The following is a 27,422-nucleotide window of genomic DNA, read 5'->3' as shown; positions in this document are numbered from 1 at the left end:
CCTATATTTAAAATTTGTCTTTGCCTTCCATTTTGCATGTTATCTTCATTGGTTAAGTACAAATCTAATATTCCAAGTCGCATCTTAATGGAAATGTGAACTATAAATTTAATTATATGGTTTTTAAAATAGATATTTTATCTGTATATGTTTTTTATCCATCCACCTGTGAATTTTATTTCATTCTAAGGGTCACGGGGGACAGATTTGAGTTCTTTTGCCAGCTGACTTGGGGTTCAAGGAGGAGTACACACATGACTGGCCAGTAGTAAATTGCACGACAAATGACATTCAGACAACAAAATAACAATCACGCTCAAATCTATGGGCAATTTTAGATTTTAACCAAAAGTCTTATGTTTTCAAAGTGCCACAGGAAGAAATTTCTTCCTTCTTCTTGCTTTACTTGAATCAAGGTGGTACGACCAAGTATTGTAAATTTTTGTTAATGGTGGTTTAAATCTATCCACAATCCTCTTAAAAACAATAATAGGAATTACTAACCACTCTCTCATTGAGTGATGGGAGAACATAGCAGTGAACACAACTGCTTCACAGCCAAATCGGTTTGGTTTGGATCTCACTTCAGGTGTGGAGTTAGTGTGTATAATTGAGTGCCTCAAACCACAAGAATAATACAAGAGCCACAGTGGACACACATTCTGTGAAAAGGAGGCCTCCAGTAACATGAGACATGAAGCAGACCATTATATAACAAAACACGTCAACTCAGTATATATATATAATATATAACATTTTCTTGTCCTAAGCTCGTATTTCTTCATAAGTAAGATATAATCAATGTGTCGAATTAGAATATTTGTCACATGGACTATGCGTGTTCTTCCAACCTTGTAATGTTTTCCACCTTCTTTACCTGAACACGGTTGCTAAGCAACGCACTCACTGGAATGACAGAACTGTAGCACTAAGCTCACCTGACTGGGGCAGTTTAAGAGTAGGAGGACACTGGCTGGCAGTGAACGCCAACACAAAAACTGCCTCCATGGGTCTCGGCTGCACATTCGTACAGCCCGACGGATCTGCTTGCAATGTGTTGTTAAAAGCCGACAGAATTCACCAGCACACCATTGGGACATGTCAGAAAGGTGAGAAAACATCACTATTATATTTTTTTTAAAGTCTGCACAAATAAGTTAACCCTTACTTTATGTTTTGATTGTGTGTAAGCTAGAATTAACTTTAATTATTAATTATAATTGGCTCATTGAGAACACCTACACGTCATGAATATATTTTAATTATTCGCTGCATATTTGGGGCAGCGTTTGATAACGCATTTTATTGTGCAAGCGTACCTAAATTGACTATAATATAATAAGCAAAAATGTGAGATTTACTTTAGTACTTAGATTTATATACTGCAGTGCCATCAATTGATGCTTGTAGGACAAGCTTGAGTAGCCTCAATATAAAGCCAAATTAATTTGATGTCATTGGAAAATTATACCTCTTCACCACTAGCAGGGCATAAAGTTGGTAGATAACCGGTTCATCTGGTGTTTTGCATTCAATTCAATCAATTATACAGGGCCAACACAGTATTATAAACCAGTGGCAGACCTGCTCAGGTGTCTGAGGCTGTAACTCAACCACTTGGCTGGTGGTCAGGTTCTCAGCACACACCAGAGCATCCTTTTCAAACAACATCATGTGGTCCTCTTTCCTCTCAGTTCTTCAGGTGTGAACACTCTCAGCAACAGTCTTCCCAAATCCCACTTATCCCACTATTCCGAGCTCGGTGTGGCACACTTGCCTGCCTCCGTCCACCAGAGTCCTGATTCTGGACTTGGATCAACACCTGTAAGTGATTTAATCCCACACAAATGCATTCAGCAGTGGTGGATGAAATACTCACTTTTTTTTACGAGAGTAAAAGTACAGATACATGGGCAACAAAATACTTAAGTAAAATACAGGTATCAAAGACAAACAATTCTCAAGTAAAAGTACATAAGTACTTTACTTGTACTTTAAAATTGACTTTACAAGTGAAAAGTAAAAGTCTTTAATCCCGATGCAAAAATGTGAGATATATATATGTACAGTGCCTTGCAAAAGTATTCGGCCCCCTTGAACCTTGCAACCTTTCGCCACATTTCAGGCTTCAAACATAAAGATATAAAATTTTAATTTTTTTGTCAAGAATCAACAACAAGTGGGACACAATCCTGAAGTGGAACAAAATTTATTGGATAATTTAAACTTTTTTAACAAATAAAAAACTGAAAAGTGGGGCGTGCAATATTATTCGGCCCCCTTGCGTTAATATTTTGTAGCGCCACCTTTTGCTCCAATTACAGCTGCAAGTCGCTTGGGGTATGTTTCTATCAGTTTTGCACATCGAGAGACTGACATTCTTGCCCATTCTTCCTTGCAAAACAGCTCGAACTCAGTGAGGTTGGATGGAGAGTGTTTGTGAACAGCAGTCTTCAGCTCTTTCCACAGATTCTCGATTGGATTCAGGTCTGGACTTTGACTTGGCCATTCTAACACCTGGATACGTTTATTTTTTAACCATTCCATTGTAGATTTGGCTTTATGTTTTGGATCATTGTCCTGTTGGAAGATAAATCTCCATCCCAGTCTCAGGTCTTGTGCAGATACCAACAGCTTTTCTTCCAGAATGTTCCTGTATTTGGCTGCATCCATCTTCCCGTCAATTTTAACCATCTTCCCTGTCCCTGCTGAAGAAAAGCAGGCCCAAACCATGATGCTGCCACCACCATGTTTGACAGTGGGGATGGTGTGTTCAGGGTGATGAGCTGTGTTGCTTTTACGCCAAACATATCATTTTGCATTGTGGCCAAAAAGTTCAATTTTGGTTTCATCTGACCAGAGCACCTTCTTCCACATGTTTGGTGTGTCTCCCAGGTGGCTTGTGGTGAACTTTAAACGAGACTTTTTATACATATCTTTGAGAAATGGCTTTCTTCTTGCCACTCTTCCATAAAGGCCAGATTTGTGCAGTGTACACATATGGACAGACTCTCCCACCTCAGCTGTAGATCTCTGCAGTTCATCCAGAGTGATCATGGGCCTCTTGGCTGCATCTCTGATCAGTTTTCTCCTTGTTTGAGAAGAAAGTTTGGAAGGACGGCCGGGTCTTGGTAGATTTGCAGTGGTCTGATGCTCCTTCCATTTCAATATGATGGCTTACACAGTGCTCCTTGAGATGTTTAAAGCTTGGGAAATCTTTTTGTATCCAAATCCGGCTTTAAACTTCTCCACAACAGTATCTCGGACCTGCCTGGTGTGTTCCTTGGTTTTCATAATGCTCTCTGCACTTTAAACAGAACCCTGAGACTATCACAGAGCAGGTGCATTTATACGGAGACTTGATTACACACAGGTGGATTCTATTTATCTTCATCGGTCATTTAGGACAACATTGGATCATTCAGAGATCCTCACTGAACTTCTGGAGTGAGTTTGCTGCACTGAAAGTAAAGGGGCCAAATAATATTGCACGCCCCACTTTTCACTTTTTTGTTTGTTAAAAAAGTTTAAATTATCCAATAAATGTTGTTCCACTTCACTATTGTGTCCCACTTGTTGTTGATTCTTGACAAAAAAATTAAATTTCATATATTTATGTTTGAAGCCTGAAATGTGGCGAAAGGTTGCAAGATTCAAGGGGGCCAGATACTTTTGCAAGCCACTGTATATAAATGAGTCCAGGCGTTTTGCTTTGCTGCGTGAGTTTGCACATTGACGTGACTCATCATCATCAGACTCAGATAACTGCAGTAGCTGGGGAAACCTCCATGCCGTCCGTGGAATAAAATAAATTATAAATATTGGTGGAAAGGGATGACGTTACACAAGTACTTTATTATGCTTGTGTTTAACACTTGTGTATGTAAATCTGATGTTGGTAGATTGTTTTCTTCTTGGAGATGAAATGCATGTGTGGCAGCTTGGCATTTTTTTTTTTTTACATAGCGTTTTGACAGTTGCCGTCATATTTTTGGAATCAAAGCACCGTGTACCAGAACAGCATTCCGGCCCTGAATCTTATACCAGAACAGCATTCGGGCCCTGAATCTTATACCGGAACTGCGTCCTGGCCCTGAATCTTATACCGGAACTGCGTTCCTGACCGTTCTGGCCCACTTTCACCCCTGCTTATGTTACACTTACGTTACTTAACTTTGATACATTATGATATTGGGCTAACTATTCGGCACAAAGGTGACTCATTTTCAAAAGCAATAATCAGTAATATCGAATCTGCTGTGTATATACTTTGCATTTAATGTACACCAGTTCAACTAATAAGGAATGTCTTTTTCTCATGAGCCTAATAGTGTTGGAATATTTGTTTTTTTTGTTGTTGTTTTTTTGGTCTGCACCTATTGTGCAGCTCAAATAAATCTACTGAGCAAGAGATAAATGCAATTTGACGACTGGAAAAAAATGTTGCTGCTGTCATACACGACCAGACTATTTAGCCTGTTTTCTCATTTGAGCGTGACTCGAATATCCATCTACCAGCGCATCCACTAGTGTTTGCATTTTTAATTCTTCCACGTGCCACTTCAAAGCTTTCATTGTCAAGGCTGCTTGATTTTTTCCACACTCGGGGCTCTGCTTTTGTTGCTAGAAGCCAGCATCCATGGATGAGCTGGCCTACTACTGGCGAAAATTTTGGTCATGCTTGCTGTCAGTGCAAAGCAGCGCCAAAATGGTTTAGGCCATTACTGTGTGTGTGGCAATAGTGTAGAGTTACACGAGGAGGTTGAAAAGGTCAGTGAAGGAGCGACAAAGGATTCCATTAACTGTTAAACCAAATAGCCTACAAGAGACCCATTTTCAAATGTTTGGAATGTTGAATATATCAAGTAATGGTTGCATCCAAAATGTTTTATTACTAGACATTATAGCACATGTCTTACTACTTTACAAGACAGTTACAGTGTATCACAAAAGTGAGTACACCCCTCACATTTCTGAAGATATTTACCGTATTTTTCGGACTATAAGTCGCACCTGAGTATAAGTCGCACCAGCCATAAAATGCCCAACGAAGAGGAAAAAAACAAGTCGCACCGGGGTATAAGTCGCATTTTTGGAACGAATTTTTAGAATAGATATGTCATCTTGAAAGGCAATTTAATATAAAAATACAATGGAGAACAACATGCTGAATAAGTGTACAGTATAATGTGACATGATGCATTAACAAGGAAATGCAAATATACTGTGCTCACCAGGACGCTACGGCTCAGTCCTTGCTATACAGCGAGCTAAACTCCCATGTTGGACATCCGTATTTGCTGAATCAATTTCGTCCTCAATACCAAACAGGTTCACATCAACGTAAATAAATGATAATTAGCTACTATTACAGCAATGACACAAACTGTTAGCATGCGTTCGCTAGCATTAGCACATCGCTTAAACAACCACACAACTGGCTGTAAGTGTCCGATCGCGGGTGGAAAACACACAACAACAGAAAAGATGATACACACAGGCGTTGCCGCTGTAGAGATATTTTACAAGCATTAAAAATGAACGTAGGTTCACAGCCGTGTTTCTCTCTCTCTCTCTCTGTCGCCCACTCGCTCAGAGACGCTGCGTAGCTGTCCGTCTTCTTCTTGCCTGTGAGCGCTCTTCTTCGTGTAAACAAGTGCGACTGCGCCCCCACTTGGGCCACAAACTAAAAGCATGCATTTCAATATAAAAAAGTCAATAATACAATTGAACACACATTGCCAAAGGCAGAACGCAAACGTGGCCATAGCTATTAAGAGTTATTCAGATAACTATAGCATAAAGAACATGCTAACAAGTTTACCCAACCATCAGTGTCACTCCAAAACACCAAAACAACATGTGAAATGATATCATAATGTGTTAATAATTTCACACATAAGTCGCTCTTGAGTATAAGTCACACCCCCAGCCAAACTATAAAAGAAACTGCGACTTATAGTCCGAAAAATATGCTAAGTATATCTTTTCATCGGACAACACTGACAAAATGATACTTTGACACACTTTTGTTGCCAGGGGTTTAGATATTAATGGCTTTATTTTGAGTTATTTTGAGGGGAAAACAAATTAACTTTATTATATAAGCTGCACACAGACTACTTTTCATCGTGTTAAAGTGTCATTTTGTCAGTGTGGTCCCCTGAAGAGTTATACTTAATTATCTGCAGAAATGTGAGGGGTGTACTCACTTTTGTGATACACTGTATTTGTGGAGAATGTTTCATTCCCTAAATGCCACTGAAACCTACTCAGGGCTCTAAACCTATTTGAATTACAAATTAGATGATATTTGTGGGGATTGTACAAGAATGAATTTTGCAGTACCTGTATGCATATGTCCAGTGGTGACTAATCACCTTTCAGTGTTGACATTAAAACTCTTTTTTCCAGTGTAGCTGTCCGCCTTCCGTTGTTGATCATAAATGATTTATTTTTCTAGTTAATTATGCAGTTAATTTATAGTAACCTGTATTAGTTATTTTAAGCTAAAAAAAAATGGGTTCAACTTCGATTCATTGAGTTGTGTTGATCTAAGTGTGCATTAAAAAGTTCAACCGCCAGGTGGTAGTAGCATTTCATCTTCGTGAGTACCATTCAATGAGACAGAGCAGCAGGCCGTCTGTGAAGTTCTGAGACCGTCCATATTAATTGGGAACTGCATTCAAAAGAAAAGCTTCTCCTTTGAAGTCGTGTTTGACTGGACCAGGAGCAAAGACAAATTTGGATTAAAACTAACACAAGGAAATTATGGCACTGCAATAGACAAGAACGGACAGGACAAGAACTGATCCACTATTCATTTATTTGTTGAAAGGGAGGAGTTACACACAGGCAGAGTTTGACTTTTGGGGCAGTTTGGGCACAACATGTTGATGACCCCGAAACGGAGTGTCAGCAATCAAATTAAACTTTATAGAATATTTATAATAATAAGATGACAATGAGTGTTTTTTTGTTTCCCATCATTCTTGACGGGAATTCTAAATCAGGCTGCTTAGGCAATACTTTTTGCCAAGATCGTCATCGATTGAATATGGTACGCCGGCCGGTGTCGTGCCAATGTAGTTACCCCAGTCAAAAATTGTATCCCCTGGGCGGAGCCATATGGAGGTAGATTTGTGTCTTTATTATTCAATCAAGAAAAAGTTGCTTAAATTTAAAAAAAAGTTGCTCAAGTCAAAAAATATATATATTTGGATTGAAGCAAATACATTTTTTCAACCAAAAAAAAAAAAAAAAGCCGCTTCAATCAAAAAAAAAAAAAGAAAAAAGTGGTTGAATGCAAGAATACATTTAAAACTCAAAAAATGCACGTGAAAGCTATTTTTCTTCGATTTTGGGGGGGGGGGGGGAGATTGAAGGTTTTTTTTTTTTTTTTTTTTTTTTATTGAAGTAATGTTGATTTGTGTTTGGGCCACATTTTGGCTAGGTCGTTTTTGTCTCTATTATTCAATCAAAAAATAAAAAATAAATTGCTTCAAAAAAATTTTTTATTTTTATTTTTTTGACAAAAAGATAAAACAATCAAAAAAGAAGAATTTCAATCATGGAAAACGTTTTTGAATGTGAAAATATTTGAGATTGAAAATTTTGCATTTGAACACTTAATTTTTCATTGAAAATACATTTTGATTGAAGCAATCCTTTTTTTGTTTGGGCCATATTATGGGTAGGACATTTGTGTCTAAATCGTTTAATCCCAAAAAAAAGTTGCTTCAATATATATATATATATATATATATATATATATATATATATATATATATATATATATGTGTGTGTGTGTGTATATGTATGTATGTATGTATGTATGTGATATATATTATCACAGTTACTTTGCCAAGTAACTAATTACTCTTACATTCAGGTAACTGAGTTACAAACGCAATTACTTTTTTGGTGAAGTAATTTGTAATTGTAATTAATTGCTTTTTTAAAGTAAGATTAACAACACTGGCTTTAACGAAGTATTAAACCATTAAAAACAGTTTGATGGGCAATCACAAGTTTCACACTCGCAGCTGCAGATTGCTGTATTCTAATTTCATGCCTCACTCCACTGCATCCTTTTTTATCCTTTGAACACAGCTTCCTTCCAGCCGGTTCCGGTTTACATCATGGCATCATCTGCCGCAATGTGACCTCACCGGAGATCAACTGACATGCCCCAGGGTCCGAGAAGGTGTGCCACAGTCTGACAAGTGGTGACAAGTTGTTGCGTTTGCAATTGTGTATGCCTACCTGTGCCCTCACTGTGATGGATCGGCTCGTAATATTGGGGGTTGAGAAAATGTTATTTATCTGTCCCGTTCTCAACTTGGGTACTAAATTAAATAACTTTAAGTTAAATCTACAACTGTTATAGAACAAGGTGAAGTTGCATACGTTCATGATCAAAATTTGAACAGCTCTTAACTGTTTTAATCAATTAGATATGGGATCAAAGAACGCAGAACAATTAACTTTGCTGTGCCCGATTCAGAATTAATATAGTTGGGTTGTGTCATTAAGGGCATCCACTATTCATCACAGGGCCATCTGACGAGGAGTTCATACAAAGAGAGGTCTATTCATTGTGTGTGGAGCAATGGAAGAAGAAGAGGATCGAGAAGGTGGGACAGACCTGGGAAGAGAGAAGAAAAGAGAATTGGGAGAACTGTGTGGTGAGCATGACACTTTTGTGTTTTTTGGGGGGGTGGGTAGAACTGAAGCTAAGTTTTCCCCTCTATCTATTGTCTCCTGCCCAAAGGAGCTGAACCTCTCCTACCAGGATTTAGGGGACGCTTTCCAGCAAGAAAACTTTGTCCGCATCCTTCGCAGGTTGATCCGTGTGGAGAAACTACAGCTGGTCAACAACTCTCTCAAAAACCTTAGTTCGGTCCGTCTGCCAAGGTAAAAAGGAGCATTGCATATCATCATCACTCAAGCAAAATAAAGTAAACAGCACTTTTTATGTTGCTGTTTACAGGTGCAGGATACTGAACCTGCAACAGAACTATTTGGTGTCTTTATGCCAGTTGCCAAAACTTCCCGCAGTGGAGCAACTTTGCATAGCTGAGAATGCCATCAGCTCCCTGGAAGGATTGGACGCATTGAAGAGCAGTCCTCTACGATCCCTAAACTTGACACTCAACCCGGTGACCTTTACTCAGGATTATCGTGCACGGTGGGGGCGGCATTTAAAGTCTATCCTTTATTATCTATTGCACTTGCCCTCTTTAGGGTCACTGGCAAATTGAAGGCTTTCCCAGTTCGCTGTACTAAAGTGAGGACAAACACTGAACTAGTCCTCTCAAGACAGACAGACAGACAGACAGACGGACAGATAGAGTGGGGCAAATAGTATTTAGTCAACCACTAATTGTGCAAGTTCTCCCCCTTGAAAATATTAGAGAGGCCTGTAATTGTCAACATGGGTAAACCTCAACCATGAGAGACAGAATGTGGGAAAAGAAAACCATCAAATCATGGTGGAAAATAAGTATTTGGTCAATACCAAAAGTTCATCTCAATACTTTGTTATGTATCCTTTGTTGCCAAAAACTTAGGCCATACGTTTTCTGTAACTCTTCACAAGCTTTTCACACACTGTTGCTGGTATTTTGGCCCATTCCTCCATGCAGATCTCCTCTAGAGCAGTGATGTTTTGGGGCTGTCGTTGGGCAACACAGACTTTCAACTCCCTCCACAGATTTTCTATGGGGTTGAGATCTGGAGAATGGCTAGGCCACTCCAGGACCTTGAAATGCTTCATACGAAGCCACTGGTTATGTGTTTGGGATCATTGTCATGCTGAAAGACCCATCCACATCTCATCTTCAATGCCCTTGCTGATGGAAGATTTCCACTCAAAATCTCTCGATACATGGCCCCATTCATTCTTTCCTTTACACAGATCAGTCATCCTGGTCCCTTTGCAGAAAAACAGCCCCAAAGCATGATGTTTACACCCCCATGCTTCACAGTGGGTATGCTGTTCTTGGGATGCAATTCAGTATTCTTTCTCCTCCAAACACGAGAACCTGTGTTTCTACCAAAAAGTTCTATTTTGGTTTCATCTGACCATAACACATTCTCCCAGTCCTCTTCTGGATCATCCAAATGCTCTCTAGCAAACCGCAGACGGGCCTGGACGTGTACTTTCTTCAGCAGGTGGACACGTCTGGTTTGAGTCCCTGGCGGGGCATTGTGTTACTGATAGTACCCTTTGTTACTGTGGTCCCAGCTCTCTGTAGGTCATTCACTAGGTCCCCCCGTGTGGTTCTGGGATTTTTGCTCACCGTTCTTGTTATCATTTTGACGCCAAGGGCTGAGATCTTGCATGGAGCCCCAGATCAAGGGAGATTATCAGTGGTCTTGTATGTCTTCCATTTTCTAATAATTGCTCCCACAGTTGATTTCTTTACACCAAGCGTTTTACCTATTGCAGATTCTGTGTTCCCAGCCTGGTGCAGGTCTACAATTTTGTCTCTGGTGTCCTTCGACAGCTCTTTGGTCTTGGCCATAGTGGAGTTTAGAGTGTGACTGACTGAGATTGTGGACAGCTGTCTTTTATACCGATAATGAGTTAAAACAGGTGCCATTAATACAGGTAACGAGTGGAGCCTCGTTAGAAGACGTTAGACCTCTTTGACAGCCATATATCTTGAGAGAGAGAGAGAGAGAGAGAGATACAGTAGTTACAGAAAGCACTAATCATCACCTCTTCTTTTCCTTCTCTGTCCGCCTTCACACAGAGTGTTCTCCTGTTTGCCAAACCTTGAGACGCTGGACGGAGTCCCAATGCTGCCAGGAGACCAAATCCACACTGGTTTCCACTTCCCAAGAATTACAAGAATGTGTAACATTTTGTGATGTAATGTGCATCATGCAGATGAACATCTAATGACTGAAGAATGAAAATAATACCAGAAATGTGCCACAGCTTTTGCCAAAAAAAAAAAAAAAAAAAAAAAAAACACATTCCAAAATGCATTGGTGGGCAGTTGGAGGTTTAAACGTTTATGGCCATGCCATGTTAAAAGCTTGTTTTGCTCAAAATGACAGAACATCGAGATGAGCTTTGAAGGATAATAAGGCTTATCATAACATGGTTATCAATGGCTGCATCAAATATACCTGTTTACATACCTGTTTTTTGCATGTCTTTGATTTTCCGCCGCAAATTGAATAAATTCTTTTTTGAATTACAATTATGATTTGTTTCTTCCTTCCACCAGTTGAGCATCGCATCACATCCTGTTCAGGATTACCCGGGGAGTTGAAGCGATCCCAGACGACTTTCGGGCATAGTCTGCCCTAGTTGCCAGTCAATCAAAAGTTCAAACCTTAAACCTTTGAGTGGGACTCAGATATTTTGAGTCAATCAAAATTGTTCTCACACACATTAATATATATAATTTGGACAAAACTGTTAAATGTCTAAATTGGAAAGATGCACATATGCATTATATTAGCACTGATATTGGTATTATATTCTTAGTACAGAGTAATAAAAAATGTAACAGTGCTCATTAGGATTTTTGCAGTTTCTTTTACAACACAAATTGACAAATAAAAATAGGTTAAGAATATTTGTCAACAGGTAGGTTGCATGTATTTAAGTAGATCTAAGAAAAATACACTAATTCTAAGGTATGTTTGGGTTGAGGATAGCTATTTTAACTTGTTTTATGAAGTCATGACAAACCAGATTTTTTTTTCATTGGCAGCTAATTTTTCGATTTTTAAGCATAATACATCTAATATTTGTAATTTTTTGCTCCTTGATTTTGAACGCTTCCTTCTTGCAATGTGAGCCTGGCCACTAAAAATCTTACTATGGTATGTCAATATGCATATTATATATTTTGTGTTATGTTTTATGACTATCACAACATCATAATCCACAGATATGCTTACTTGACAGGTTTAATACAAAAGTACGTGAAAAAAATATTACCACCCAATAAAATACTTTAAAATATCATCAAATGAATTAAAACAGTAGTACGAACAATAAAACTGAATTCCTCTTTATTCCAATCAAAATACTCGACAAAACAGGATCAATAAAAATTTCATTTTTGTTTAAAATACACTGAAAAATAGACAAATTGACAGCATATATCTACATCTACATTGTTATTAAAGTTGCATGAGACGTGTTGACGTGTAGTTATCTGTTGTACCAGGCAGAATTTACTAATATTGACCTCAGTCTCCAAATCATTTGGAAATGACTTTTTGAAAAAGCGTAAGAATGGAAAGGCACATATTGACATAACAATTATGAATTGCACCATTTCTGATTGTCAAAGACATCACAATTAATCAACAATAAATAAAAACAAGCACTTGATTGACCGGAATCCCAGTTGTATGTTAAACAGTTGTTTTTTTTTACAAAGATATCGTGAATCTCTTTCTACTTTACAGTCATCTGGATAAAAGTACATTCTCCGCACATGTGCATTTAAAACCAACCAAGAGGCCGTGACTGTAAAAAAACAACAACATTGTACAGCATATAAAACCATCTCCACATGTTCAATTGCACAGTGAAATCGGAATAGTTCCAACACAAGCCTTCTGCATCTCCAGACGTTCTATCCCAATTGTCCTTCTTGGAGTCTTTACTGGATGGCTGTTGGCCTTCTTTTCAGGAACTAGGAGGAACCTCTCAATGTTTATGTCTAGCTTACATTTCTCCCCGTCGAGCGGGTCCCTTCTTTCCCGCAGGTCCGTCTTCCTCCACTTCCTCTTCCTCGTAATTCTCTTCCTCAATGTCCTCGGCGTGAGCCTCTTCCTTTTGTGGTCCCTGCATATACATGCATTTTACTGCAACTAACATATATATAAACATATGATGATACTTTGCAAACAAAAATATCAAAAAATGTTTACCATACTGTCTTAAGGAGTGTATTGAGTTTATGTGTCGCGGCAAAGAAAACTCCGGTTTAAGCAAATCTTTTCACTTTTCTGTTTCCATTCACTTTCCTTTTCTGTCTCTACCACTAACTCATGTAATTACTCCTAATGCCACTAGGCGGAGCGCCACCTGAGAGTTGGCCCCCTAATGTTTCACTAATTGGGAATGGAAAGCAGGCGTGTCTGTAAACACTCTTATAGGCAGTGTTGTTATTCTTACTCTAAAAAAGTAATTAATTACCGTTACAAATTAATTCTCCCAAAAGGTATATGAGTTAGTAACTCAGTTACCTGAATTTAAGGGTAATTGGATACTTGGCAAAGTAACTGGTGTCACCCCCCCCCCCCCAACAAAAAAAAACATAACCTTTGCTATGTTTGGAAGTCATTTAATGTTGTGAATCAACCGTTAAAGTTGTTAAAATTGCTCCCGTTATTGCATGAGTTCCCTTCTGTCTACTTTCGACATGTGAAAGTTTTAAAAGGTTTCATCATTTAAAGATAAATCGGGAAAGTTGAGTTGAATCTAAGAGTATTTTAGATAAAAAGTTACTTAGGTTCGCTAGGAAGGTTTTCTACAATAGAGCTTTCCTGAGAAGTGTACTGCTTTAAGATGGCGGCTGTTTACTAACGCCGGTGAGTTGATCGTTTCGCATTTTGGTTTCTATACATGTGCTAAGCTCGCCGTGTCTGTCACTTCGCATCTAGTTATATATGGCGGAAAACACAGACAAGACTGAAAAAGCAGTATCTGCTTTTGCACCCCTCTTTAAAATAAACTGCTGTATTTAAAGCCATAAGAACTGTTGTGATTGATAGAACAATATGTCTATATGCTGCCATAGCAGATTCATGGCGCAATAAGCCCCCGAACTATTTTTAATTCGTCCATTCTACCCTGCAAACCCCCGTTTACAGACGTCGCGCAATCGCTTTTGTTTCATCCTAGCCATAAAAAGAAGGTAAATAATTGTATTTATCATTCATCATTTTTAGCTTACAATCATTAATTGATGTGTAATATTTCGTTAAAAAAAAAAAAAAAAAAAAAAAAAAAAACGATTTAAAAAAATGATTCACTTGCATATTTTAAACTTTTAAACAAATGACGTCACAATGAAAAAAATGGTGTCTGTAAAAAAAAGTCATGGATATTGTTATGTACTTACATTTATATGTTTACTTGTATGCATTATGTAGTCTTTTATTCTTAGTCAAAGCAATCATGCATTCACATTCTTGTTAGTTTTAACATATACCATTTGTTATCACAAGAGTAAGCTAAGCTATTTTAGCCCTTTGAAGATTATAAAGGTGTAACATGAACCCCCACAGTCTAGTCAAGTCTTTGTTAATTTAAGCAGGGGACGTCACAAGACATCCCCCAGAACTGTTCCTTGTTGATCACGGGTTTGAATGAGTAAAGTAAACGCCCACTGGATTGTAAAATGTGAGGTATATATAGACCCTACTCACATGATGTCACAACCACACCTCCGCGCCATATTGTCCGTCAGCTCGTCGTGTTTACGCATTACCGCTACGTAAATTTCTCCTATTATGGCGTGTTTTTCTGCTCGTTAACATTAATAATCAAAATGGTGAAGGCGTGTGTGGCGGTTGGTTGCAGGAACAGAGAAGATAGACGGAAAGACTTGAAGTTCTACCGTATTCCGAGAGACCCGGAGAGGAGAGCGAGATGGACTGCTGCAATTCGACGAGAAAACTGGGCACCAAACGATCACCACAGACTATGTAGTAGTCATTTTATACCTGGTAAGATGCATTTAATATATATTTAGAGGGTTTTGGGCTGACAACCACAATTAAGATCATTGCGAGGCTAATCGCCGACAACATACAGTTTCAAATTCAAGATGGTTATTTCTTCCGCTATCATTATTTTTTAAATAATATTTACCTGGTACCAAGTGAAAGAAGCTGGCCTCGTCTACGGATCATCAGTTAAACAGGGATGTCCAAACTTTTTGCAAAGGGGGCCAGATTTGTTGCGGTAAAAATGTGGGGGGCCACCTTGGCTAATTTACGTAGAACAATATATTTAAACAATTTTTAGCAAGCCCTTCTGTGTGTCACATTTGCTTTATTATTATTTTTTTAAATCCATAATTTCAACAATCTCGCCTTTGTGGCGTTCTCTTTCGACACTCGGGCTCTTGCGAAATACTGCTGCTGTGAAATTAAACTAGCTTCAAGTTGCTATAATTTCTCGCTGCGTATCTTCCTTGTAATGTTGTTGTACATGTCAGCGTGTCTTGTTTGGCAATATCGCGTCACATCGAACTCTTTGAAAACAGCGACTGTCTCCTTCCAAATGAGGCAGACAGAGTTGTTGCTTATTGTATTGAAGAAATAGTCCAATATCCACCTATCCTTGAAGCGTCGGCCATCGCAGTCAAGTTTTTTGTTTTTATTGATTGTCGCTATTTTAAAAAATTGAAAGTAAAGGGTCACACGGGGTAATGTTGCTTAGAGTGCTGCTCTTAAAGTTTTTCAAAGTTTCGTGAGAATAGGCTGAGTTTCTGTGGACAAGATAGTTGTAGATATCAGGGTAGCAGATGTCAGGCAGAGACGGCGAAGACAGCGAGTCGAAAAATATCGTTTTAGGCATCAAATATGGATCTGGCGAATGGATAGACTGAAGCTATTCCACATAACGCCTTTTATGCAACGCATCCAATGAGTTTACAGCGTCTGAAAGCACCGGGGCTTCCATGAATTGCACTATAAATTGCACGACAAATTGAAACCATTGAGAATATGGATAAACAATGACTGACAATATGGTGGCCGGATACAGCGACACGTCATTGTGTGACGTTGGTGAGTGGGGTCTATTGGAGTGAGAAGCTGTAATGTGTGTGCCTCATTCATTAAAACTTGTGTTTGTTGTTTGACTGCACCCTGAGACTCTCAGCCTTTTTGTGTCGACTCCGTTTGTAGTAAAGCCTCCAGAACAGAAAACAAATGCGTGGCATTGTAAGTACAAGGTCGAGATCCAACGCCAACAAGATCTACCTCAAACTGCTTAATTGTATTTTTTTTTTTTGCTGCTGTCGCATTTTCTTCGATATGTTAGATCAGGGGTCCCCAACCATTTTTTGCACCATGGACCGGTGTGATTTGGGTCTTTTTTTCCACGGACCGGTGGTCTGTCAAATTTTGCACCCTTATAAAATTTTGCTCCCAAAGCTTTTGTAGCGGTGAAAAAAGCCCTCTTTTATATTCGGTTGGACTCTCAATGTTATCTAACGGTGCTAAAAAACTATTTACATCATAAACATACATGTGCAACACGAAAATGGCGTAAATTAATGCTTAACGACACGGCGAAGTCGTTAAGTGAGAGAGCTGCGAGCAGTTGTGTGCAGTTTACATGGCAAACGTAAGTTAATATTCCTTTCTTTAAAGAAACTAAGTACTATGTACTTTGGAATCGCTGCATTCGCCGTCATTTTTAACGTTACGCGCATGCCAAATTTGTCAGAACACCGGCAATGTGCGGCAGAAAAATACAGCAAATATAAAATAACAAGTTTTTAGCTCCGTCGTGTTAAGTGCAGGCAAAATACAACTCACCCGCTGAATTAGTGGGAGGCCTGAGCTTGTTTCGTTGTGACGAGATGGTCCCGAGATGGGAGAGTGAGAGAAGCTAGCTTCACAAAAAGACACGATGTTGGAAATTGTAGCTCAGTTTTTAGTGCGCTCCTAGCGATGTCAGGATATTCCGAAATGACTTTAATCCAGAACCTCGGTAGAGTTGTTGTCTCAAATGTACGTTTAAGGTCGCCGTGATTTGCGATCTCTACAAGCTGACATTCCTGTTGCACATACATGCTCGAATCACTCGGTTTATTCACATACGGGTCACGAATCTACTCCTTCGCAGTTCGTGGGTCTTTAGTGATTTGGAAGTAGCACAGATTTTGTTTTCTTCGAGGTTGTAGGCTTATCTTCTGGCCTGTCAGGTTCCCTTTTCCCCGTAAAAAAATCTGTCCAAAGACGTCTGTTTTTAGTCATTCTAGTGTGGGGGCTAATTATTTCCGGGAACAAATGTGATGTGTCTGCCCTACGTCATACGTTATTATCGAGGCCAAGCGCACATAGGTATACAAAACAAGATGTACTGTCCAATCAATGCATTTCTATGACAACCTCCTATCCTGTAGTTGTATATCTAGAGCAGACAGGGATATTGGTGTGTTAAGCGGCACATGCCAAAGTCAATCGGCCAGAATGCAGTCATTAATAAATTATTTATTATTTCTGCGCGGCCCGGTACCAAATGCGCCACGGACCGGTACCGGTCCCCGGCCCGGTCGTTGGGGACCCCTGTGTTAGATGATAAAAAATCGATCCAAACAAAGACAAATTAAAAAAAAAAAAAAAAAAAACGTTTAAAAGGGTAAATATATGAAAAAGAACATCTCAACCACTCTTTGAGGCTGCGATTTCTGCATCACGACCCTTGTTATATTACCATGTTTCACCCATAAAATCCCCCAAAAACCCAGCTGTGGCCATTCACAGCTGTGTCTTGACACTCAGTGATACATGCTACATGGAGTTTTTGGCTCAAAACAAGATAAGTCCGTGATTAGGGTTGTTCCGATCATGTTGTTTTGCTCCCGATCCGATCCCGATTGTTTTAGTTTGAGTATCTGCCGATCCCGATATTTCCCGATCCGATTGCGTTTTTTTGCTCCCGATTCAATTCCAATCATTCCCGATAATTTTTCCCGATCATATACATTTTGGCAATGCATTAAGAAAAAAAATGAAGAAAACTCGGACAAATATATACATTCAACATACAGTACATAAGTACTGTGCTTGTTTATTATGACAATAAATCCTCAAGATGGCATTTACATTATTAACATTCTTTCTATGAGAGGGATCCATGGATAGAAAGACTTGTGACTTTGTGTATTGTGACTAAATATTGCCATCTAGTGTATTTGTTGAGCTTTCAGTAAATGATACTGTGGCCATCCCAAATGCATGATGGGAAGCGCACCTGTAACCCGAGTCTGTTCTGTGCCGCCCCGCGGTCCGCTCCCACCTCTGACTAGGCTGGGACGCGAACCCGCGCGCCGCGACGATTCTAGTCGGCAGGCAAGCTCGGTAACCACTGCGCCAATAAAGCTCGAGCCAACGGCGCAGCCGTTAGCGACCTTACATGAAGGAATCGGCGGGGAGGTTTCCACGTGCTACAACGGATACACTTTCTGTATACCCGTTACACACCCATGACTGCGCGTCATGCTACCAATTGATATATCTTCTCTGCGTTGGGAAATAACTTAAGGTGTTAAGACAAAGATCAATTGCCACCTCACTTCCCCACATTGCTTCCCATGATATTTCTAATCATAGGGAGAGGGATTGCAAGGCTTTAGCCAATTAAAATATGGCTCCAAAGGCTGCCAAAATTCACTCTACTCATTTTGCGCTGCCTTTTATCTCTCTATATAGGTAAAACGGCGTCATTACAGATTGAGCGCGACAATGAGTGAGAGGGTCGTCCAGCGCATACATTAATATGTAACTTGACACATTTTTTAATAAATTAATTGCCGCCGTTATTGGGATAAATTTGATAACCCTACTTTATGCCTAAACTAAAGACTCTGGATGAGTGTAACATATTATGTCTGTAACGTTATATACAATTAGAAAATGATTTAATTAAAAAATATATATATATATTTAAAAAAAGGCATGGCCGATATTTTTTGCCGATCCCAATACTTTGAAAATGACCTGATGCCGATCGATTGGGACATCTCTATCCGTGATAATATCTCTTTAAAGTCATGGCGTCTGTAATTCTCTCGCGTGCTCTCACCTCCAGATAGGGGTTTGCTGTTAAAAAAAAATGTCTTCCCCCAGAAAATTGAGATTTTCAGTTTTCCAATGATGTATGACACATGCATATCGGACAAGTTTGAAATTTGGCCAAATTGGGGGTCTCAGAGTGGAACTTCAAGTCACCCGAGTGTTTTCCGCCATATACACATGATATCTACCTTAGCATCATTTGGGCGTAGTTTGTAGGCTATCGGCTACAGTCAGGTATTATTGGTGCCACCTAGTATCGCGTTTGCAACGGCGTCACAGCTCCCTTCCCTTCTCCCCACTCCCACTCTGCTCTCTCTTCTCCGTGAGTCCGTGTCTCTCTCTGACTTTTTTTGCGTCTTTCAACCAACGTTGTAACACATCGTAATGCACTTTTACATCCTCAGTAATGGTAACGGCGTTGCCAAGATGAGAAAAGTAATTCATTAGATTACTCACTACTAAAAAAAAAAATAACGCCATTTACGCAGTTATACGCTAACGCTGGTGTGTCTGTAAGCACCCATACAAAAGAGCACGAGCAGAGCACAGAGACGTTGTTGGTAAGTTTGCGTTCCCATTGCAAATAATGAATGATCAGGCTGCAAGAATAAGCCTTTATGAGTTCAGGAGTTAGACAGCTATAGGCCTTTTCTGTTAGTATTTGAATCTGTTTAGTAAAACATGATATAAAGATCTTTATTTCTGGGAAAAAACAAGTATATCTCAGCTTGTAAGGTAAAACAATGACAAGTTACTTCATGTTAAAACAGGCTTGACTGAGTTTTATCATTATCATTACTACATGAAGTTAATGATGATTATTTAATATGTTGATCAAATAATTGGGCTAGTTTAAAATAGGTTAGGAATTGTTTAAGTTCATGACACCAATATTTTGATTATTTGACTGGAAATATTTTACTGTAAAGTACACAAACTTTTTCACTCTTTTCACTGTTTCGTTTTTCTTCAAGGTTTTCAACCTGCTATTCTCCTTTCTGACTTATTCAAACGAATAAAAAGTGGAAGAAGCTTTATTGGCCTCGCGTCCTCTGAGCTGGCTAGCCCATCAAGCGGGACAAACATTTAAAAGAGCTTGACAGAATGGGCCAAACATAACATGAATTTCTGCAGGCTGTCATGTTACTCGTTACATGTTGGTACTAGAGTTATCCATCTTTCAACAGTCACCCAACAAAACTAGAAAAATTATATGACAAGACGCCCACCTGTTTTAGGTTTTCTTCATTGTAAGTGTCCTCTCCATCCTCCTCTTCTCTCCCCTTCTCCCCACCAGCAACGTCCTCCTGTGCCTTCAAGGTCAGAAAGTCATGTAATTAACAGTCAAATGTAGAAGTGGCATGATTTAATTAGAAAATAACAAAAATAAAGTCAAACTGTTGAAAATGAGGGATGGCAGGGGGGGGGGGGGGGGTACCTTTCCTATCGTAATTATTATTGGCCTTTTCACAATCCAAATGGGTGAAGTGCTGTTTGCTAACGCAAACATGCCGGTTTTGGCATGTGTATAACTGTGTTGACTTATTCATCTATTTCATCCACTTTAATATATTTTAAAATATCCTGTTATTCAATTAAACATTTAGTAATTCACTGTATGTGGTGCTAACAACCAAAGCTCCATCTACAATTGAAGGATTGCTCTGACACCATCTTGTGCCATCTTTGTACCAATGAACTAGTGAGACGCTTCATGTACTGCTTTGTCACCATCATGTGGCCATTAACGAAACACCGATAGGGCAAGGGGTGTCAAATTAATTACATCGAGGACTGTAATGTTTAGTTCAAATAACTTTCTAGACCACAAACTAAAATAGTACTGCATTTCTCTTTTCATCAACCGCTTCAAGAAAAGTACTATGAGTGATCTATTCCAAACACAAATCATGATACACATCATGAAACAAATAATAGTGATGTCACACACCTCCTCCTCAGCTTCCTCCTGATACTGGTCATCCAGATTGTCCTCCTGCTGGTCTGGGTTTCCAGCAATCTGGACAGACACAAATGCGCAAAAACATGATGTCAAATGGCCACACAGATCAAAGTCATTGTTACGTGTTGCCCTTTTAAGCATAAATATCTATGTCAGTCCTCTATGCATGCATTCCAGTTCTTCTCACCACCAGCTCATCTTCCATAGCAGGTTGCTCGTGGCCTTGGTGTGAATCGTCATGCTGGGCATGTGCTGCAGGCCCCTCCCCTTCTTCCTCATCTTCCTCCACAATATCTTCATCCTCATTCACACGGTGATGTGATTGGTCTTCCTCGGCTTCTTCGAACTCGTCCTCTCCCTGGTTGTTAGGGTCATCCTCAGGGTCCAGCTCTCCCCCACCGATGGCACCCTGAAGTACAGCCAAATTGCTACGTTACCATGTTATTTAGAAAATGTTGTGCTTAAGATCAGCATGGTGATTTACAGGCATTTTCCAGTCCATCACAGATTTTTCTCAGTTAAAAAATACAGTACTTTATTTAAAAATGTTATGTCTTATGCATGTATACATGTACAAATCATTGTTTTCTTATATATACTAGTCCTTCTCAAAAAATAGCATACTGTGATAAAGTTATTTATTTTCTGTAATGTACTGATAAACATTAGACTTTCATGTATTTTAGATTCATTACACACGACTGAAGTAGTTCAAGCCTTTTATTGTTTTAATATTGATGATTTCGGCAAAAAAGTCAAGAAAAACAAAAAAATCCCTCTGTCAAAAAATTATCATATCATGAGAAGGTAGTCTAAAGAAGCTACTAACCTAATCATCTGAATCAACGAATTAACTCAAAACCCCTGCAAAAGATTCCTGAGGCTTTTAAAAAATCCCAGCCTGGTTCATTACTCAAAACCGCAATCATGGGCAAGACTGCCGACCTGACTGCTGTCCAGAAGGCCATCATTGACAGCCTCAAGCAAGAGGTTAAGACACAGAAAGAAATTTCTGAGCGAATAGGCTGTTCCCAGAGTGCTGTGTCAAGGCACCTCACAGGAAGTCTGTGGGAAGGAAAAAGTGATGCAGGAAACGCTACACAATCAGAAGAGGGAACCGCACCCTGAGAAAGATTGTGAAGAAGGGCCGATTCCAGACCTTGGGGGACCTGCAGAAACAGTGGACTGAGTCTGGAGTAGAAACATCCAGAGCCACTATGTGCACAGGCGTGTGCTGGAAATGGAGGAAGCGCCTGACCTGGGGTACAGAGAAGCAGCACTGGACTGTTGCTCAGTGGTCCGAAGTACTTTTTTCAGATGAAAGCAAATTTTGCATGCCATTCGGAAATCAAGGTCCCAGAGTTTGGAGGAAGACTGGGGAGAAGGAAATGCCAAAATGCCTGAAGTACAGTGTCAAGTACCTACAGTCAGTGATGGTCTGGGGTACCATGTCAGCTGCTGGTGTTGGTCTACTGTGTTTTATCAAGGGAAGGGTCAATGCTACTAGCTATCAGGAGATTTTGGAGCACTGCATGCTTCCATCTGCTGAAAAGCTTTATGGAGATGAAGATTTCATTTTTCAGCACGGCCTGGCACCTGCTCACATTGCCAAAACCACTGGTAAATGGTTTACTGACCATGGCATTACTGTGCTCAATTTGCCTGCCAACTCTCCTGACCTGAACCCCCATAGAGAATATGTGGGATATTGTGAAGAAATTAAGAGACACCAGGCCCAACACTGTGGATGAGTTTAAAGTGCATGTGACACGAAAAAGCATGTTTATTTCATAATACACGCGGTATTTTATGCTCCTGAATGATATGGACCACATGGATATGTGTGGAAGCGATCGCTATATTTATTTAGTTTTTTTAATCCCGCGCCATGAAAATGAGTGACTTCCGGCCAGTGTTGTTAATAACAGCGTTATAATATAACGGCGTTATGTTTTTTCAGTAGTGAGTAATCTAATTAATTACTGTACTTTTCTCATCTTGGCAACGCCGTTACCGTTACTCAGGCGGGAAAGGCGTGCGTTACTATGCGTTACTAATTTGGTTGAATAAAAAAAGTCAGAGAGACTGACTCACGGAGACGAGAGAGCAGAGCAGGAGTGGGGAAGATTCCGTTGCAAACGCGATGCTAGGTGGCTCCAATAATACCTGACTGTAGCCTACAAACTACGCCCACATGATACGGTAGATATCACATGTTATAGAACTAGATGCAAATGACAGACACGGCTGCATTGGCAACATGTTTTAAGGACTACATGCGTTAGTAAACAGCCGCCATCTTAAAGCAGTAGACCTCTCAGGAAGGCTCTGTTGTAGAGATCCTTCCTAGCGAACCTACTTTTAGTTTCTTTTATTTATTTATATTTTAAAATCTAAAATGGTCCTAAATCGGCAAAATCTTGACTTAAATCTATCTTTAAATGATGAAACAGTTTTAAAACTTACACATGTTGAAAGTAGACAGAAGGGAACTAATGCAACAGCGGGAGCAATTTTAACAACTTTAGTGGTTGATTCACAACTTTAAATGACTTCCACACATAGTAAAGGTTACTATCGAGTTATCGCAATACCCCTGTGTCTAGTTAAGTGGAGGGTAAAGAATTGGGCTAGGGCAATGAAAATTATCACTAGTTACTGTTACTGTGCCAAGTAACTAATTACTCTTAAATTCAGGTAACTGAGTTACTAACGCAATTACTTTTTGGGAGAAGTAATTTGTAACTGTAATTAATTACTTTTTTACAGTAAAATTAACAATATTGCTTCCGGCTTTGGTCTTGCATTGAGGAGGAGGGCGCTGTGACGTGTACGGGTGAAGGCGTCCTCTTCACTAAACAGCCGTACTGTTGTGTATGACAGCTGATTTTGCGGATTAATACGTTTATTTTTCGCATCACGCCAGCCAAACGGCTGCAAAAAAAATCTTGCTTTATGAGGGAGAGGCGTGTGCGCCTTTTTGGAGTTTCAAAAGGTTCCCATTAAACGTGGATATTGGCCAAGCCCTACTACTGTGGGACCACTGGACTTACGAGGAAGTGAGTAAACATGTTGTTTTGTATTATGTCAAATATTAATACACTCAATACAACACATCAATAAACACTACAAACTTTCATTAAATAAAGGACTACTTACGTTTGATCATTGATAGGCATATAAAAAGCTCTCCTTGTGCACATTAGCTGCACGTTAGCCGCACAACAACTGCAGCCGCCCTCCTCCGGGGAACGAACTGTAAATTGCTCTCCGCCGGGCGGTTTGGCGATCCGCGAAGACAATCGACAACCCAGTCGTCATATGAAATAATCCGGGCTAGTTATGTGTGATTTTCCGCTTCGAAGACTTTGAAACATCACTCGGTTTGGGTTAGCATGTCAGCTAGTTGTCACGCCTCTTGGTTTGTTTACATTCTCCGAAGCCGGGGAAGGGAAATGACATATGTCCAATTTAGGTGTCATAAAATATCGTTCGGGAGGTGCGACAGTAAAGGTGAAGTCCATAGTTTTGACGATTATGGAGTAATTTTGCCATGTCGTCCTGAATAAGTGCATTTTTATTATTTCATATTCCATTTAGCACAAGACTGTTATTTGTCATGACCATGCCATTTATTCAAGCCCTTTGAGACAACGTTGTTGTGATCCAGGGCTATACAAATAAAATTGAATTGAATTTTACCAATTGGGGAAAATACTTGGATAATTGAATATCCTGTAAAAATATTGAAGTAAAGAGACAGAAATAATGACATTTTGCAGCTCTCTTCGTCGCGTTTTCCTCGTTATGAATAGTTTCCCCTCGATGGGCTGACTGGTCCTTCTCAAGCCATTTATTTAGCTATTGGGGAAAAATACTTGGATAAAAAGAATATCCTGTAAAAATATTGGAGTACAGAGACTGAAACAATGACATTTTGCGGCTGTCTTCGTCACGTTTTCCTCGTTCTGAATAATTCCCCCTCAATGGGCTAAATAGTAAAAACGATGAGCCCAGTCTCCCGCTGACGTCATCCACCTGTTGTGGACACTAGAGCCCTATAATGGTAGGCGTGGCTCACCGGCAGATTAAAAGACTAATTTCTTGTCATCTGCGCTTTGCTAAACTGTTGTATATAGTCGAATCGTCTCAAAATATGATTCAAATTCACATAATAATGCTATTTAAGACTTTTTTTCTACTGTCGTATTCTCTTTAAGCCCGCTATCAAAGCATCCTGTGCCTACATAACACCTCAGCAGTGTCACAGGCTGATTGCCTCCATGCCACGCCACATTGAAGCAGTCATTTCTGCAAAACGATTCTCGACCAAGTTTTGAGTGCATAGCTGATATAATTAATTGAAGGTTGACTTTTTTTGTATTGGTTGGATGAAATATTATATTTTTTTTAGATAGGGATTTTTGTTTTTTCTTGACTTTTTTGCCAAAATTACCGATATTAAAACAATAAAAGGCTTGAATTACTTCAATTGTGTGTAATGAATCTAAAATGTATGAAAGTCTAATGTTTACCAGTACATTACAGAAAATAATAAGCTTTATCACAATATGCTAATATTTTGAGAAGGACTAGTATATTATATATATATATATATATATATATATATATATATATATATATATATATATATATACATACACAGTGGGGCAAATAAGTATTTAGTCAACAACTAAACCAAAAGTTCATCTCAATACTTTGTTATGTACCCTTTGTTGGCAATAACGGAGGCCAAACGTTTTCTGTAACTCTTCACAACTTTTCACACACTGTTGCTAGTATTTTGGCCCATTCCTCCATTCAGATCTCATCTAGAGCAATGATGTTTTGGGGCTGTCTACACAGATTTTCTATGGGGTTGAGATCTGGAGACTGGCTAGGCCACACCAGGACCTTGAAATGCTTCATTCGAAGTCATTCCTTTGTTGCCCTGGCTGTGTGTTTGGGGTCATTGTCATGCTGAAAGACCCAGCCACGTATCATCTTCAATGCCCTCGCTGATGGAAGGAGATTTTCACTCAAAATCTCTCGATACATGGCATCATTCATTCTTTCCTTTACGCAGATCAGTCGTCCTGGTCCCTTTGCAGAAAAACAGCCCCAAAGCATGATGTTTCCACCCCCATGCTTCACAGTGGGTATGGTGTTCTTCGGATGCAATTCAGTATTCTTTCTCCTCCCAACACGAGAAACTGTGTTTCTACCAAAAAGTTCTATTTTGGTTTCATTTGACCATAACAAATTTTCCCAGTCCTCTTCTGGATGATCCAAATGCTCTCTAGCCAACCGCAGACGGGCCTGGACGTGTACTGGCTTCAGCAGGGGGACACGTCTGGCAGTGCAGGATTTGAGCCCTGGCGGTGCATTGTGTTACTGATAGTAGCCTTTGTTACTGTGGTCCCAGCTCTCTGTACGTCATTCACTAGCCCCCCCCCCCGTGAGGTTCTGGGATTTTTGCTCACCATTATTGTTATCATTTTGACGCCACTGGGTGAGACCTTGCATGGAGCCCTAGATCGAGGGAGATTATCAGTGGTCTTGTATGCCTTCCATTTTCTAATAATTGCTCCCACAGTTGATTTCTTTACACCAAGCGTTTTACCTATTGCAGATTCAGTCTTCTCAGCCTGGTGCAGGTCTAAAATTTTGTCTCTGGTGTCCTTCGACAGCTTTTTGGTCTTTGCCATAGTGGAGTTTGGAGTGTGACTGACTGAGATTGTGGACAGGTGTCTTTTATACCGATAATGAGTCAAAACAGGTGCCATTAATACAGGTAACGAATGGAGCCTCGTAAGACCTAGTTAGACCTTGTTAGAAGAAGTTAGACCTCTTTGACAGCCAGAAATATTGCTTGTTTGTAGGTGACCAAATACTTATTTTCCACTAATTTAGAAATAAATTCTTTAAAATTATATATATTATATCTATATTAATAACTGCTGAGAGCATACAAGGAAAATTAAGCTAGATAAGCTAACAGAAGCAAGAAGGATAAAGGTGTCACCTGCTGATGTTGTGGCAGCTTCATGTCCTTGTGTATCAAGAGAGAATGTTTCTCTGTGAAAATGAATGACATGAATAAGCTCCTCTGACACATTGAGAGTCACATGGATGGACGTTAAGAACGCTGTTTTACCTTCTTTGTTCATGCCATGCTCGTCTTTTTGTTGATCTAAATTGTGCTGCATGTTTTCATACTCTGTCCTTTTCCTAAGAAAAATAACAAACAGCTCATCTCAGGGCTAAAACATTTTTAATGAAGTCTAACTACTGGTTTTGTAGTTTAAATGTGAATTTCCTAGAAACACAAGTCTGCCATGAACTTTGATTTCATCTGACCTTTGGTGCTCTTCTCTTAACAGCTGTTCCCGTCGGTCTGCCTCCTGATGGTGCTGCTTCTCCCTCTCCTGCTCTTCCTGTAGCCTCGCTTCCCTCTCCCTTAGCACCCGCTCTCTTTGTGCCTTCAATGAGTCCTGTCGCATCTGGATCATTCTGCGCTCTTCGGCCTTCTGAGCCTCCAGGCGCTGCTGCTCCTTCTGCTGCTCATAAGCGGACTTGGCGCCCTCCATCTGAGGGTGCACCTCTTGATGTGGCTGGATTTCCTTTTGGACAACAAATACACAGAATTAATTTTAAA

At 39.6% G+C, this 27,422-nt stretch overlaps 2 protein-coding genes across 2 annotated transcripts in view; one reads left to right on the top strand and one right to left on the bottom strand.

Moving 5' to 3' along the window:
- Positions 1 to 210: 210 nt before the first annotated feature.
- Positions 211 to 11,377, top strand: LOC130917282 (leucine-rich repeat-containing protein 9). The gene is made up of 7 exons (XM_057838529.1): positions 211 to 1,109; positions 1,695 to 1,824; positions 8,113 to 8,206; positions 8,557 to 8,687; positions 8,774 to 8,916; positions 8,993 to 9,190; positions 10,761 to 11,377. The coding sequence occupies exons 1-7, from the start codon at positions 1,099 to 1,101 to the stop codon at positions 10,876 to 10,878; spliced, it is 825 nt and encodes a 274-aa protein (XP_057694512.1). The 5' UTR covers positions 211 to 1,098; the 3' UTR covers positions 10,879 to 11,377.
- Positions 11,378 to 12,022: 645 nt separating this feature from the next.
- golim4a (golgi integral membrane protein 4a) overlaps positions 12,023 to 27,422 on the bottom strand; it is a 30,424-nt gene continuing 15,024 nt past the window's right edge. Inside the window, exons 10-16 of the mRNA XM_057839645.1 lie at positions 27,125 to 27,387; positions 26,922 to 26,995; positions 26,790 to 26,842; positions 20,952 to 21,173; positions 20,753 to 20,821; positions 20,031 to 20,114; positions 12,023 to 12,823 (exon numbers count right to left, since the gene is read on the bottom strand). Of these exons, the coding sequence (XP_057695628.1) occupies positions 12,704 to 12,823; positions 20,031 to 20,114; positions 20,753 to 20,821; positions 20,952 to 21,173; positions 26,790 to 26,842; positions 26,922 to 26,995; positions 27,125 to 27,387 (885 nt within the window). The 3' untranslated portion in view covers positions 12,023 to 12,703. The remainder of the gene's footprint in view (positions 12,824 to 20,030; positions 20,115 to 20,752; positions 20,822 to 20,951; positions 21,174 to 26,789; positions 26,843 to 26,921; positions 26,996 to 27,124; positions 27,388 to 27,422) is intronic.

The sequence above is a fragment of the Corythoichthys intestinalis genome, chromosome 6 (genome assembly GCF_030265065.1).
Source record: "Corythoichthys intestinalis isolate RoL2023-P3 chromosome 6, ASM3026506v1, whole genome shotgun sequence".
Classification (NCBI taxonomy): domain Eukaryota; kingdom Metazoa; phylum Chordata; class Actinopteri; order Syngnathiformes; family Syngnathidae; genus Corythoichthys; species Corythoichthys intestinalis.
The sequence above is the reverse complement of the archived record's forward strand: the minus strand, read 5'-3'. Positions and strand labels throughout refer to the sequence as shown.